At 52.0% G+C, this 15985-nt stretch overlaps 1 protein-coding gene across 5 annotated transcripts in view; it reads right to left on the reverse strand.

Moving 5' to 3' along the window:
- Positions 1 to 15985, reverse strand: part of CCDC57 (coiled-coil domain containing 57) — a 146126-nt gene that overhangs the window by 51958 nt on the left and 78183 nt on the right. For 3 of the 5 annotated variants that reach the window (XM_058284944.2, XM_071210858.1, XM_058284945.2), the window contains 2 exons: positions 13272 to 13473; positions 11421 to 13011 (listed from right to left, as the gene is read on the reverse strand). In XM_058284944.2, coding sequence (XP_058140927.1) covers positions 12701 to 13011; positions 13272 to 13473 — 513 coding nt within the window. In that variant the 3' untranslated portion in view covers positions 11421 to 12700. Of the gene's footprint in view, positions 1 to 3147; positions 3327 to 11420; positions 13012 to 13271; positions 13474 to 15985 lie in introns of those variants that run through there. The other 2 variants (XM_058284943.2, XM_058284942.2) reach the window with 1 other exon arrangement.

Genomic DNA, 15985 nt, shown 5'->3' on the forward strand with positions numbered 1-15985 from the left:
TTCCTGCTGCTTCCCCCTAGAGGGCCTGGGGGCTGCCCTGCCTCCTTTGTGCCCTGCTGGGGTTTCAGCCCATTGCTGACACTTCCGCAATCCAGAGAAACACTAAATAAAGAAATACGTGTTTGCCAAAAAAACAAAACCCATAAAAAACACTGGAATCATATAATAGCAGATTTGAGAAGACAGAAGAAAGGATTGATGAGCTTGAAGAAACGGCCTCTGAAAGTGAACATACGAAAGAACAGCTGAAGAAAAGAGTGGAAAAAATTGAACAAGGTCTCAGGGAACTAGATGACAGCAAAAGGCATGCAAACATACATGTCATAGGCGTCCCAGAAGGAGAAGAGAAGGGAAAAGGGGCTGAAGGAATATTTGAAGAAATAATGGTAGAAAATTTCCCAACCCTACTGAAGGACATAGATATCCCTGTCCAAGAAGCACAATGTACTCCCATCCGAAAAAATTCAAATAGACCAACTCTGAGACATATAGTAATCAGAATGTCAAATGCCAAAGATAGAGAATTCTGAGAGCAGCAAGAAAAAAGCAATGCATAATATATAAGGGATACCCAATAAAATTAAGTGCTGATTTCTCACCAGAAACCATGGAGGCAAGAAGACAGTGGTATGATATATTTAATATACTACAAGAGAAAAATTCCAGCCAAGAATCTTATATCCAGCAAGACTGTCTTTCAAAAATGAGGGCAAGATGGGAAACGGACTTTGGCCCAGTGGTTAGGGCGTCCGTCTACCATATGGGAGGTCCGCGGTTCAAACCCCGGGCCTCCTTGACCCGTGTGGAGCTGGCCATGCGCAGTGCTGATGCGCGCAAGGAGTGCCGTGCCACGCAAGGGTGTCCCCCGCGTGGGGGAGCCCCACGCGCAAGGAGTGCGCCCGTGAGGAAAGCCGCCCAGCGTGAAAAGAAAGAGCAGCCTGCCCAGGAATGGCGCCGCCCACACTTCCTGTGCCGCTGACGACAACAGAAGTGGACAAAGAAACAAGACGCAGCAAATAGACACCAAGAACAGACAACTAGGGGAGGGGGGGAAATTAAATAAATAAATAAATCTTAAAAAAAAAAAATGAGGGCAAGATTAGAATATTCACAGATAAACAGAAACTGAGAGAGTATGTAACCAAGAGACTGGCTTTGTAGGAAATACTAAAGAGTGTGCTACATCCTGAAAAGAAAAACAGGAGAGAGAGCTTGTAAGAGAGTTTAGAAATCAAGATTATATCAGTAAAAGTAACTGAAAAGTGTCAAAAGAGTGGTAAAAATAAAATATGATGGATAAAACCCAAATATTTAGGAATAGACTTAACGAAAGATGTAAAGCACTTGTATTCAGAAAATTACAACTCATTGTTTAAAGAAATTTTAGAAGTCTTAAATAATTGGAAGGACATTCTATGCCCACAGATTGGAAGACCAAATATCATTAATATGTCAATTCTACTCAAACTGATATACAGATTCAGTGCAATCCTGATAAAAATTCCACCAGCATTTTAAAAATAAATGGAAAGCATGATTATCAAATTTATTTGGAAGGGTAAGGGGTTCTGAATAGCCAGAAACATCTTTAAAATGAAAAGCAAAGTTGGAGGACTCTCATCTCCAGACTTTAAATCATATTTCCTTGCTACAGTGGTAAAAACAGCCTGATACTGGCATAAAGACAGACACATAGACCAATGAAGCTGAACTGATAGTTCAGAACACACCCTCACATGTATGGTCAAGTGATTTTTGACTAGCCTGTTAAACTCACACAGCTTGGGCAGAACAGTCCATGCAACAAATGGTGCTGAAAGAACTGGATGTCCATAGCCAAAAGAAGGAAAGAGGACCCCTATCGCACACCTTATACAAAAACTAACTCAAAATGGATAAAAAACCTAAATATAAAAGTTACAACCATAAAGCTTCTAGAAGAAAATGTAGGAAAAATGATCTTCAAGACCTGGTGGTACGTGGTGGATTCTTAAAGCAGATAAGAGGAGGACTGAGATGGACTACTGATGTGTACTGTATGTAGAAGTTTTAATTAGCTTTACTGTAAAAGTGTGGAAATGTACAGCGTTTATGGTAACACATTAGAGTAAGTAACCGCTGGTTTAGAAATGGGAATGTGGCTGAAAAGGGTAATTTAGGGATATAAATGCCAATTGAAAGAAAGCTAGAAAATAATCTAGGGAATGAATAACACAGTAAACCCAGAGGTGGATGAGAATTGTGGTACAGATGCAAGAGTGTCCTTTGTGAGCTAGAGCAGATATTCACCTTTGCAGGGTGTTGGGAATGTGGAGAAGCAGGGGAAAAATACACCTGGAGTGACCTATGGACTGTGGTTAACAGTAATAATGTAATATCCACGCATCTATGCCAAAGATGTACTGTGTTGATAATGGGGGAGTATGGAAAAAGTGTGCCAAATGTACACTATGGACCTGGTAATAGTCTGACATTATCTCATATTCTGTAACAATGTTCCAGCACAGTGTGCTGTGCTGCTAGAGGGGTGTTGCTTGGGAATTCTGCACATGTGCATGATTGTTTTGTAAGTTCACAACTTCTGTTACAAAAATATAATTTAAAAATTGTAATAGGGTAGGTTGGGGGGAAAACACACCAAATGTAAGATAAGGACCATAGTTAGTAGTAAGAGTTTGACGATATTCTTTCCATAATTTGTAACAAATGTCTCACAACAATGCAAGGTGTTGTTGGAGGGTTTGATGTATGGGACCTCTGTATGACGTTAAGCAAGTTTGCTTTTGTAAGTTCACAACTTTTACTACACACTTTTTTTTTGTATTTTTATAACACACTTATTGTGTAAGTATGTTCACGTATAAATGATATAAAATAATAATAGCGTGGGTTGGGGGAAAACACACCAGATAAAAGACACTTTGGTTAGTAGTAATATTTTGAGGATGCTCTTTAATCATTAGTTCAAAATGTTTCACGACAGTGCAAGGTACTGGTGGTAGGGTGAGGTAGGAGAGCCCTGTATGAAGTTGTAAGTTCACAACTATTACTGCACACTTATTGTTTATGTATGTTTATGTATGAGTGACATACTTCAATAAATGAAAAAATGAAACGAACTCCATTCCTTGGATGAAAGGTGGTTACCTGAGTTGTGAAAGGGGGTTGCAGCTGTCCTGAGGGCAAGGCTCCAGCCGAGGACTCCCTGGACGCTCTGCCTGGGCTCGGGGCTGCACCTGGGCTGGGGGCCGTGCCTGGGCTCCGGGCTGCACCTGGGCTGGGGGCCGCACCTGGGCTCGGGGCCACAGGTGGTTTCCCTGCCATCCCTAGAAGGAGAAAGCAGGGGAAGGCTGTGGGCGCGGTGCCTTTTGGACACAAATCCTGAGAATGAGCAGCACGTTGCCCTTGCCAACCAGACCCTTCCCAGCACAGCAAATCCTGGGTGGATCATGGCAGCTCTTGGCCGAGCAGGGAGCCCCTCGGCCAGCACTGCCTGGCGCAGAGGGGCCCGCGGCCTCCTAGAGGGCCAGCTCTCCTCGCTCGGGGCAGGCCTGGGCAGCCAAGACCAGCCTCTAAGCAAGGCAGGGCTGGTGGGCTCTGACGTCAGTGAGGACCTCGAGGCTTACCCTCGAGCTGACCCCTGCACCCGGGAACGACTGGTGAGACAGGCTGCCCAGAGCACCACGCAGTGCCTCGGTGGGCGCTCGCCGAGGCCCCAGGGGCCTTTCTTGTGGAGACTTCCGGTGCTGGACATGGACGGGGCACTTCGGGGATGGTGAGGCTGGGCGCATGGCAAGTGATCAGACCTGAGGAGACCCTCAAGCAAGCCCTCAGCTCTGCCAGACTGTGGGGGCCACCCGAAGGACATCACTGCCAAGTGGGGTTACTGCCCAGGTCACCACAGCCACAAAATGGTCCAGACTTCGGGAATCTGCTCGCTCCGTGGTTACCAGCGGTTGCCTTGGTCTAAAGTGTGGAGGGTCGTCCTGGACATCTGCCTAACGGCAGAGCCTGCCCCTCCAGAGTCGCGTTCTAGCTTTCTGTTGACTTCTTTAAGATGACTTAGGAGGCAACGCTTCCTCACAGGTGAGAGCGGAGGTTGGATGAGTGACCTTCTACACTGCTTTTTAAAGATTCTTCCACGTTCACGTGGCGGCCCCACGCTGGTTCTCACGGAAGCTCTCGATGTGCTCTTGTACCCATGGGATGGTCTCTTTCAGGAATCCTGTGTTACAGACCAAAGGTTGTTTTTTCTGGTATAAAAATTACGCTCATCTGAGGCAGGCTAGATCAGGGAATTCAGAGGCAGATCCGAGACCTGGTGGAAAACCAGGGCCAGGAAACCCCCGGGGCTGCTGGGAGAACCTGCCAAGCAGGATTTCCTCCAGCTCAAGGGAAAGTCCTGGCCGCTACCAAGGATCTTGTCATGGGGCCCCGGCCAATGGACAGTGGGGTGAGCAGCCAAACGGCCACCTGGGACTCCTCCCCAGAAATTAGTAACTGCGTAAAAAGCCAGCACAGACATTAAATTGACACTTCTTTGCCCTCTTCCCCTGCTTTTGCCCTTTCTCTCCCTGCCCCTGGGGACTTGTACTCTGTAATGGGGACTCATAGTCTGTAGATCAGCCCTGCTGACCCCATTTCAGCCCTTTTCCTCTCTCTTCCTGGGGCCCATAATCTGTTATTCTCTCCCATTTCTGGCCTCTCATTTTCTTAACTACTGGCCTAACTGAACTGGAGTGTACTTAAGATTCTTTTTGTGTGACATAGCTGAGAACGTAGAGAAAATCTGGCAACATGTCCATTTTATGAGTCAGATGCAACGTCCACTGTCATCCTTGGAAAGAGGCGTACTGTGCTTCCTGGCACCGGGGGCCTCCTTGGTTCCGCATGACAGAAACGGCCAAACGTAACCTCTCGCCATGGACCCTCCTCGGCTTTCCACTCTGGAAAGCTGTCGGTGCTGAGTTACCAGAGGCCCAGGGCCTCCCTGAAAGCTCTTAGTCAGCCCCAGGCCAGTGTGCGTGTCTTCCCAAGTGGGGGCACGGGGCGCAGGCGGGTGGCCCGAGGAGTGCTGGGGTCGCAGGTGTTGGGCGGGCACGTGCTCGTGCTCTCCTAGGTGCTAAGGAAGCCCCCTTTCTTCTGGAGCCCCCCGTAACCCATAAAACCTGAGTGGACTCCGCTTTCGTAAATGGACACGAAATCTGTAAATGTTATCTTGTTCTTCCTGCCTGGCCCTTCCAGAGCTCAGAGATGCCTGTTCATGGCAGAACGCACATCTGTTGGGCTCTTCAAGAATCTGTGCTGGCACTGACCAGGTCGAGGCTGGACGCTGTGGTGTCACCGACAAGGCCGGGTGCCCTCTCCTCAGACTCCTGCCACTTCTCAGGAGCCACAGCTGACCGCACGGAGCCCTGACGGCCCAGGCCTCCCCTCTGCCCAGGCGAGGAAGGAAGGCCATTTCCTGGCAGGTCCAGGGCTCTTAGGCTCTGTCAGAGACCTCCAGAAGGAAGGAACGGGCTCAGCCCTTCAGAGCAGGGCTCAGAACCACGGCCCAGGGACTAGTTCAGGGGCCTGTGAGCTCGAATTCAAAAATCCAACTGATGGTCTTTATTCTCTGACCTCAGATGTGGAGTAACACTCTGAGAAGGGGTCTGTGGTTTTCACCAGCTTGGCAGAGGTCTGTGGAACAAGAAAGGCTAGGAGCCCCTGCGCCCAGCTCCGCGCTCCAGGGGACGGCAGGTGGCCGGCTGGGGAGCTCTCGGTGGGCTCCTCGCCTCAGGACAGCAAGAGGCTTTTCAAGCCTCGGCCTGAAACTCCTGCGGAGGACTCAGAGCAAAGCAAACCTCAGGATTCGCACACAGGGCCAGGGAGCCTTCCTGCCGCTTCCCAGGCTAGCCGAATCCAGCCAGGCTAGCTTTATTTTGTGACCAAGAATGCTCTTTCTTTGAGACTATTTTTTATCAAAAACAAGGAGGCTGTATGGGAAAAAAAAAAGGCACTTAAGTGGGAACTGCACTGTCCTTCCTGCCGCTCCTCTGCAGGCCCCTCCAGGCCCCTCCAGGCAAGCTGCAGGGGGCCCTGTCGCTCGGCCCCGCCCCACAGGAGGCCCCGCCCCATTGCAGTTCAGCCCCTTCGGCCGCCACACTGGGCTCTCTGAGCTGGTCCTAACGTCTGCCTGGCTCCCTCACTGTTTAAAGAGCAGAAGAAACTCTTCAATGTGTTTATTTTTATATCTGGTCGAGGGTGGTGGTTTTCTGAAAACAATCTTTTTGCGCAAGGTTAGAGAAACAGTGTTAGATGTCACTAAGGCACTGCGTGACGAGCTGCCGTAGGGAAGACACCCAGTGCAGGGGCCAGCGGGGGGCTGGGGCCCGTGGGGGAGCCGGGGCGGCGGGGGCCAAGGCCAAGGGCGCGGCGTCGCCGAGGACGGTAACAGCCACGTCCTGGCGTCAGCAGTCTGAGTTGAGGAGTAGAGAGGAACGGTCGGAATGAGTGAGAATGTCAGCGAGTGGTATTAGCAGACTGACGTGAAACCCGGAAGGAGCCCCACTTTCCTTCCCAGCGTGCGAGAGCACAAGCGTGGGCAGCCCCGCCTCCAGGAACCCTCATCACCCCTGAGCCGAGAGCGGAGGCCTCCCTCTCCGCCACCGACGCAAAACAGCCAGAAATAAGAAGCCCACAAATGTTCACAAAATAACCGAGGAAAATTTAAAAGTCTCTCAAATAGTTCTTGGACAAAATGGAAAATTTGAGGCCACAATGGCAGAACATCTAAAATCTACAGCAACAGTCCTATACCCCCAATCTCTGGGACCTGGCCAGAGCAATGAAAACGCACACCTCAAAAACCACATTTACTACACAGCAAAGAAAGGAAATACATGTTAAACATTTTCTTTAAGAAATGAATAAAAGAACAACAAAATGAACCTAAGGAAAGGAATGGGTAACGATGGACTGGAACCTTCCAGGCACGATGGAAGACACAGGATTTCCTTTTATTTTTATTTTTTTAGATTTATTTATTCATCTCTCCTGCCCCCTTGCTGTCTGCATTTGCTTGTATCCATTTGTTGCGTGCTGGTCTTCTCTTTCTAGGAAGTGCCCAGAACAAACCCGGGGGCCTCCGTGTGCGGGGAGGCACTGAGAGCCTGAGCCACCGCCACTCCCACGACTTCCGACTTCCCCCGAGTAAACCCCTGAAAGAGGGGCTGGGGTGGGGCTGTAAATTCTCTACAGGATGGGCAGCTGGAAATGCATCTAACAAGTTTAGTGAGATCTCCAGAAGAGACTACAAAGAAATGCAAGACGCAGATTTGAAGAAATAATAGTTTAGAGTCTTCAAGAATGAAAAAACAAAAACACAAAATGAGCCCTAAGGGGAAGTGGCTGTGGCTCAATCGGATGAGCTCCCTCTACCACAGGGGAGGCCCTGGTTCGCGTCCCGGGGCCTCCTTGTGAAGGCAGGCTGGCCTGCACACTGCGGAGAGCCAACTCGGCAAGGCGACGCAACAACAACAAAAAAGGGGCAACACAGAACAACGCAACAATGCAAGAACACAAAAAACGGAGAATACAGAAGAGCCTGCAGCGAATGGACACACAGAGCAGACAGCAGGCAAAAAGCCACAAGGGGGGGAGAGAAAATGAGCCCTAAGATTTAAAGAACACATACTGACTTCTGAGTAGGATAAAGCAAAACCAATTCCCACTTAAAACACAGTGTAAAACTGGAGAATACCAGAGTAGGGGGAAAATCTTAGAAGCTGCCATAAGAAAAGACCCCCTCCAAGGTGCCAGGAGAGACCCCAGCCCACTTCCAGGAGACCATGGAATGTTTCCTTTATTTATTTTTTAAAAGATTTACTTTATTTCCCCACCACCACCCCCTTGTTGTTTTTCACTTGCTGTGTCTGTTCATTTTCCTTGTTTCTCTAGGAGGCACCGGGAGCCGCGCCCGGGACCTCCGATGCAGTAGGCACCTCTGCTCCCTGCTTTGTTGTATCCATCATTAAGTTTTTCCTCCCCACGTCTCTTGTTGTGTCAGCTCGCTGCACCTGCCTGTCACACCAGTTTGCTATCTTCATTAGGAGGCACTGGGAACCTCTGCTCCCTACTTTGTTGTGTCTCTCATTCTTTTTTCTTCATGTCTCTTGTTGTGTCAGCTTGCCATGCATGGCCATCGCTCCAGCACACTGTCTTTTTTAGGAAGCACCGGGATCCGAACCAGTGACCTCCCATGTGGTAGGCAGAGCAGTCGCCTGAGCCACATCCGCTTCCCGTAATGTTGTCTTTAACAGGAGTGTCAGAAAACAGCACCACAGAGCTGTTTCCAGTCACGCTTTCCTTGGACTAAGTGGTCAAAACAAAGCGAAGAGAAGAGCGTTCAGTGTTGCAGGCCCTCCCGGGGAGACCTGGGTCCTGGCATGTAGGCGGCTGTTCCCGCCCGGCCTGCTCAGGGGACAGTGCAGCCTCGTATCCCTGGGTGCCGCCTCGACCGTTCCGTTTGACAAGGACGCGCTGTCTGTGGACAGCGCTGAGGGTGGGCACCCCGCCGGGCTCCTCGCAGCACACAACAGGGAGGCCGAGGAGGCGGCCGGCAGCCTTCACGCCAGGGCCAAGGGCTGCCCGTGCGCCACGGCTCCTGCCGGGCTCCAGACGGACAGCGCCACCCGGGGCCAGCGCAGACTGTGGTGAGTGTGCGTGTGAATGTATGCGTGCATGCACACATGTGCGAATGTGGGAGGTCACGCGAGTGCACGAGTACGTGTGTGAATGAGTGTGCGAGCACACGGACGAGTGTGCAGAGGTGAGCGTGGGAGGTATCTGCAGGTGACTGTGTGGACGTATACACTCATGTGTACGTGTGCCAACGTGAGTGTGCCTGAGAGTGAATGGGCTCCAAAGGCCGTGGACGGGCCGTGAGCAGCAGTGGGGCAGCCGGTGCCGAGCGCGGGTCTGGGGGCGAGGAACCTGCCGCCCGGAAGCACGGCTGGGAAGGGTTTCCACCAAGCATTCCACGGGCTGTGAGCTGAAGGTGCTATGTCCATACTTGTACGTTTTCACAATGTGGCTTTAAATACATATGTAATTACAATGAATAAATTAAATAGAAACAGATCTTCAATTTTAAACTTTTAATTTTGAAATACTTTCAAACATATAGGACAGTTACTTATAAAAATCATAGAAACCCCAATCAGGGGTCTCCAAAATACTCCCATACACAGGTCCAACAATTTAAACACTTTGCCATATTTGCCACTTTCTTTCCTCTTCCTTTCCTCCTTCCCTCCCCCCTTTCTACCTAAGAACTCATCCATCCATCATCTAACCATCCATCAATCCATCCATCCATCCATCATCTATCTTCTATCCATCATTTATCTAGTCATCCATCTGCCCATCCATCCATCCATGCTTCCATCCATCATTTATCTATCCATCTATCTACCCATCTACCCATCTATCCACCATCTATTTATCCATCCATCTGTTTTCTGAACACTTGAGTGTAGGCTGTGTGCACTGGGTACGTGTCGTGCACACATCGTGCGCACACTGTGCTCCCTGAGCAGCAGGACGTTTCCTGAGAACGAGGACGTGCACTTATGGGACCACCTCAAGGGCAGCCCTCGAGTTCCGGCAGTTTCACTGAGGAAAGCTGAGAGCCCAAGTCCCAGTTTTCTCTTATGTCCCAATAACATCCCTTTGAGCCTTTTCTCCTCTGCTAGATCCCTTGCAGGATCACATATTGCACTTAACTGTCATTGTCTCTTTAGCTGCTCTTCTTTTCTTTTTAATTGTGGAAACATAGTTAACAAACTTCCCAGCTCTGCCCGAGCTCACCATCCCTGGAACTCGCTGCATTCCCAGCACAGCACTTCCTCGCCACCTTCCATCAGTAAAACTTTCCCATGTCCCCACGCAGACGCCGACACCCCCAGCACAGCCAGCGCCCCAGCACAGCCAGCGCCCCAGCACTGCAATATGCCGCCCCACTGCTTCTGGCCGCCTCGGTTTCCCACGAGAAGCTGGCCCTTGGCCTTTCGTGGCTCTCCTGCATGTGGCGCTTCCACTTCTCTCGCTAGCTTCGCTGCTCGCCGGCTTGAGCCTGATGTGCGCAGGCTGAGTCTGTCTGGGTTGTTCTGTTTGGAGTTCCCTGAGCCTCTCGAATGTGGATATTCAGGTGTTTCGGTAAGCTCGGGGGTCTCCAGCCGTCATTTCTTGTATGTTCTCTCTGCCCCTTTCTCTTCTCTCCTTCTGGCACTCCTGCGTGCCTGCTGGTGCCCCACGGCTTCCTCGGGCTCTGTTTGTGTCTCTTCATTCTTTCTCCCCTCTGCTCCTCACTGGATGATTTCCATTTTCTTATCTTCAGCTTCTCTGACTCTTCCTTCTGCCAGCTCCAGTCTGCTGTTGAACCCACCAGGGAATTTTAAATTTGTTACTGTGGTCTTCAGCCCTGTTTGGTTCCTTTTCATAATTTCCATCTTTATATTGATATTTTCTCTGTGTTCATCCATCACTTTCCTGCTCTCCTTTAGCTCTTTGTTCATATTTTCCTTTAGTTCTTTGGGTATATTTCAGACAATTTTTAGTCTTTTTTTGTAAAATGTGTCCCAGGTTTGGTCCTCCTCGTGGATGGTTTCTAACATTTTAATTTTTAAAAAATTTTTAATGTTTTCCTTAGAAAAGGCGCTGCGGCTTCCTCGGACACCAGGGGGCGCCAGGAGCAGCCCTGCGAAGGCGGCGCAGGAACTCGTCCTGACACCTGGGCGTCCTGCACGGGGTGGGCAGGCAGGGAGATGGGGGGATGGAGAGCTGGGTGGGGGTCCTGGAGGCCAGGGTAGAAACGAGAGCACAGTGAGGCAGTGAGGGGAAAGGCAGGTTCACGGAAAGAGGGAGAAGGGGGCTGGCTGCAGTCAGAGAAAGGCCCGGGCCTCGGGCTGGAGGGCACCCTAGCAATGGCCGCGCTGTGCACGGGGTGTGGAGGCAAGAAAGGAGCCTCCACCGCCGGGGTCCCTGTGGCTGCTGAAGGTGCAAGGTGGGGGGAGGGGGCACCAGAAAAATGGCCTGGAGGTGCCTGAGGAACAAGGACCCGTGGAAGGGTGGAGGCCGGTCTTGGGGGGCCGTGCACTGTGCTCCCCGCGCGCTCGCTCGCTCACCAGCTGGCGCACGGCTGCGTAACACCACTTCCGAGGACTTGCCTAGGAGCCTGGAGCAGTTTGATACAATTATGAATTCTAAAAATAGATGTTAGATTATGTTTGTAAACTGGCCTATACCTGGGCGTGATTAAATTATGATTAGGGAATTGATTGGGCCACGTCATTAGGGAGTTGAGTCCCCAGTCCTTGGTGGGTGGAGACTCACAGATAAAAGACGTGGCAAGGGAAAGAGTTGGAGCTTTTTTTTAATTTTATTTTATTTTATTTATTTATTTTTTTAAAGATTTATTTTTATTTATTTAATTCCCCTCCCCTCCCCCGGTTGTCTGTTCTTGGTGTCTTTTTGCTGCGTCTTGTTTCTTTGTCCGCTTCTGTTGTCGTCAGCGGCACGGGAAGTGTGGGCGGCGCCATTCCTGGGCAGGCTGCTCCCTCCTTCGCGCTGGGCGGCTCTCCTTATGGGCGCACTCCTTGCGCGTGGGGCTCCCCTACGCGGGGGACACCCCTGTGTGGCACGGTACTCCTTGCGCGCATCAGCACTGCACACGGGCCAGCTCCACATGGGTCAAGGAGGCCCAGAGTTTGAACCACGGACCTCCCATGTGGTAGACGGACGCCCTAACCACTGGGCCAAAGTCCGTTTCCCGAGTTGGAGCTTTTTGATGCTGGAAGTTTTTGATGTTGCAGTTTTGATGGTGGAGTTTGATGCTGGAGCCTTAAGCTGGTGCCCTGGGAAGTCAGCTCCCAGAGGAAAGAGAAGCCAGCCCCAGGAAGAGAGGAACCCTGAGCCCAGGAAGAAGCAAGACCCTGGAAGGGAGGAACCCAGGAAGCCTGAACCCTCACAGACGTCAGCAGCCATCTTGCTCCAACACGTGAAAACAGACTTTGGTGAGGAAGTAACTTATGCTTTATGGCCTGGTATCAGTAAGCTCCTACCCCAAATAAATACCCTTTACAAAGGCCCACAGGCTTCTGTGTTTTGCATCAGCACCCTTTGGCTGACTCACACGGAACCTCTTACTGGTAAACTTCTGTTTCCAGGGGCAGCTTCTCACGAGGACAAGGCCTCTGGACAAGGGCCCTTCCACTGATCTCAAGGGCAGTGAACCTTAGGGACAGGCCTGCCTCGCCTCGGGCAGCGGGCAGAGCAGCCGCTCGGCGAATGCTCCCCATGCACGTAAACAACAGTGCACCTTCTGGTTAGTTTCTGCAAATGCCTCCCGTGCCCGCCTCCTTCCCTGGAGCTCCCAGGTCTGAAGGTGGTTCCACTCTGCTGTCACCAGACCTTTACTGCAGGTGCTGTCACACCTCACCCCCCTCCCCGTGACTTCCCAGCAGACCAGAGGATGACAGCGCCTCCCCCGCTCAGCCTCGTCAGTGGGGCATTTCCCTGGAAGCCCCCACAGCTCACACTCACGTGCTCCCCTGGAAAGGCTCTTGGCCCTCGAGCTACACAGAGACACTTCCACCGAAAAGAAGGGCCGGGAGCTTGGCCTCTGAACAGACTGTGCGCTGGACCCCAGGCCGCCCCTTCACAGGAAGGCAGAGGCTGCAGCGCGGGCGAGCGCCCAGGACGAGCACCACCAGGCAGTGGTAACAGGCAGGTGGTGCTGTGAGGAGGGCGCGGCAGGGTCCCCGGGGGCGACCAAGGCCGGCCTCAGTGCCACGACAGGGGCACCCGCCTCTGGCCCGAGCACGTCTCGGCACGTGCACGTGGGTGGCTGGAGGACGTCCACTGTGACCGCAGAGGTCGATCTCCTCGGCGGTGCTCCCGCAGCCCCATTCACCACGCTTGTCGCGGACTGTCTTGTTCTCTTCAAGAGCCCGGGAACCGCGTCACTTGCTTTCTTAGAAAACCAGAGCGCTTCAGGGTCCCCAGGCCTGGAGCGGCTGGCGGCCCGCCCCCTCAGAAGACCCCGCTGCCCCACCTTTACCTGCATCGGAGCGGCGGGCAGCCCTGCGCACGGGCTCCCTTCTCAGGCGCTGCCAGCCGAGCGGCCGCCACCGCGGAGGGGTCCTGCCCCGCGCCGCCCCGACGGCCACCCCCAGAGCTGCCCGGACCCTGCCAGCCCCGGGCCCCCCGCCCCGGGCCCCAGGCCTCACCTCGGCCGCGGCCCAGTTCTGCCCGGAGCCTGTTCCCCATCTCCATGAGCTGCTCCTTCTCCTGGCAGAGGCCAAGGATTGTTCTGGCTGCGTCCTTCAGCTTCTGCCGCAGCTGGTGTGTGCACGAGTCCTGCGAGCGCCGTGCCCCTCGGGCGCCCAGGGAGGAAAGCCCCTGGACAGCCGGCTCTCCTCCTGCAGGGCCCTAAGGCACAAGTGCACTCAGCAGGCAGCCCTGCAAGGGGACCCGAGACCAGGGACGCGAGCCCAGGCCCGCGGCCCTCCCCCCGCTGCCCACGGCCCTCCCCCCGCTGCCTGGGCCCTCCCCCCGCTGCCCGGGCCCTCCCCCCGCTGCCCGGGCCCTCCCCCCGCTGCCCACGGCCCTCCCCCCGCTGCCCACGGCCCTCCCCCCGCTGCCTGGGCCCTCCCCCCGCTGCCCGGGCCCTCCCCCCGCTGCCCGGGCCCTCCTCCCCTGCTGCCACCCGGGCCCTTCCATCACTGGATGACACCTGCCCCAGGAAGAGCTCTGGAGCTTGCTGGACCCTTCCCCAGGCCCCAGCCGCCTCTCCTCCCCAGCACCCCCCTTCCAGCCCCTTTGCCTGTCTCAGGTGAGGACAACGAGGTATCAACTGGCACCCCGAGCAGCCTGCCCTGGTCAGGCCTCCAGGGTGGGGCCCAGCCCACAGCCCTCGCCCACCTGGCCCTGCGCCCCCTCCCCTGCGGCCTGCGGCTCTCTGCTCCCACCTTGGCCACTCCTGCCGTTGGGGCGCCCTCCACTCCCTGCAGGGGGGACCTGGCCTACCCACAACCGAGGAGGTGGGAGGGAAAGCAGACGCGGCCACCCACGGGCTTGGAGTTTCACCGCAGGAAAAGGAAGCAACCAAAAGGAGGGCCGCCCAGGATGAGTCTGGGTGGGTGGCCAGCCTCAAGTCCTCCTGGTGAAGCCAAGCAGGTCCCCATGGTGAGCTAGCCTGAGTGGAGCGGTGGTCCGTGCAGAGTGCTGCCCCATGCAGGAGTGGTGGCTTGCATGGAGTGCTGGCCGACACGGAAAGCTGGCACAGCAAGATGATGCAACGAGAGAGACACAGGAGAGACAATAAGAGACATGGCAGACTAGGGAGCTGAGGTGGCACAAGAGCATGAGTGCCTCTCTCTCACTCTGAAAGGTCCCAGGATGAGTTCCTGAAACCACCTAATGAGAAGACAAGCAGACACGAAGAACTCACAGTGAGTGGATAGAGAGAGCAGACAATGGGGGGGAGGGGAGAAATAAATAATCTTTGGAAAATATATATATACACAATGGCTTTCTGTATCTCTTATAATTTTTTTGAATTTAAAGACTGTTTAATTCATTATTAGTATAGCTATCCTTTCTCTTTTTTGGTTACTATTTGCATGGAGTATGTTTTTCCACCCTTTCACTTTCAGCTGGTTTGTATCTCTAAGATTAGTCTCTTCAAAGCAGCATTTGTGTTGGAAACTGAGGCACAGTGGCCTCTCAAGGAGAGACCTGCTGTCTCCATGGCTACACTTGCAATCTAAGGAATGTGGTAATTAAGAGTTCCCAGCAAACAGGACGAAGCTGTGAAAGGCTGAAAGAAAAGACGAGCAGATAACATTTGTGTAGTAAATAGAGCACTTAAACTCTGTACCTTGAGATAAGATTTTTGAATCCCTTAGACTATGGGTAATGCTGACGGCTAAGATGGCTAACTGCGGGCTGCTGCCTCTGCCCGTGGGCTGAGGCACAGGTACAGCCCCTGGCTACCCTGAAGTTGTCTGACGAGTCTACTCACAGACGCCCTGATCCCAGCTCTCTCGTTCTTTCTCTTTGTTTCCTTCTCCCTTTTCTCTTTCTTTCATTCCCGATACCCTTCGGGTCCAAATCTCCAACACGTTTGGATGACCCATATTTTTATCCACTCTGTCAGTCTATATCTTTTGATTGGGGAGTTTAATCCATTCACATTCAACAATATTACTGTAAATGCATTATTTACTTCCACCATTTTATTCGTTGGTTTTCATATGTCATATTTTTGTTTGTCTTTTTTTTCCCCCATCTTTTTACTCTTTTGGTTTCCCTTTCTGCTAGTCTTGGCTTCTACACTCTCTATACTCTCCTCCCAGCCTCTCTCTCCTGTTTTTTTTTTCAGGCTCTAAGGATTCCTTTAATATTTCTTGCAAAGGTAGATACTTTTTTGCAAACTCTTAGTTTCTGTTTTTATTTGTGAAAATTTTTAACTCATCTTCATATTTGAAGGAAAATTTTGCTGGATAAAGAATTCTTGGCTGGCAGTTTTTCTCTTTCAATATCCTAACTGTATCATACCACTGTCTTCTCACCTCCCTGGTTTCTGCTGAGAAATCCACACTAAGTCTTACTGGGCATCCCTTGTATGTGATGGTTTGCTTCTCCTTTGCTCCTCTCAGAATTTTCTCTTCATCTTAGACATTCTGAATAGTACGTCTTAGAGCAGGTCTATTCAGATTTATTCCGATTGGGGTATGGTACACTTCTTGGATGTTCTTTTGTGAAAGTTGGGGAATTTTCAGCTATGATTTCCTCAAATACTCTTTCTGCCCCTTTTCCCTTCTCTTCTCCTTCAGGAACTTCCATGACATGTACGTTGCAACATTTCATGTTATCATTCAACTCCCTGGGCCCGTGCTCAATTTTTTCCATTCTTTTCTCTTTTCATTTCTCTCTTCAA

Source organism: Dasypus novemcinctus, chromosome 21 (assembly GCF_030445035.2).
Source record: "Dasypus novemcinctus isolate mDasNov1 chromosome 21, mDasNov1.1.hap2, whole genome shotgun sequence".
In the NCBI taxonomy this organism is placed as follows: domain Eukaryota; kingdom Metazoa; phylum Chordata; class Mammalia; order Cingulata; family Dasypodidae; genus Dasypus; species Dasypus novemcinctus.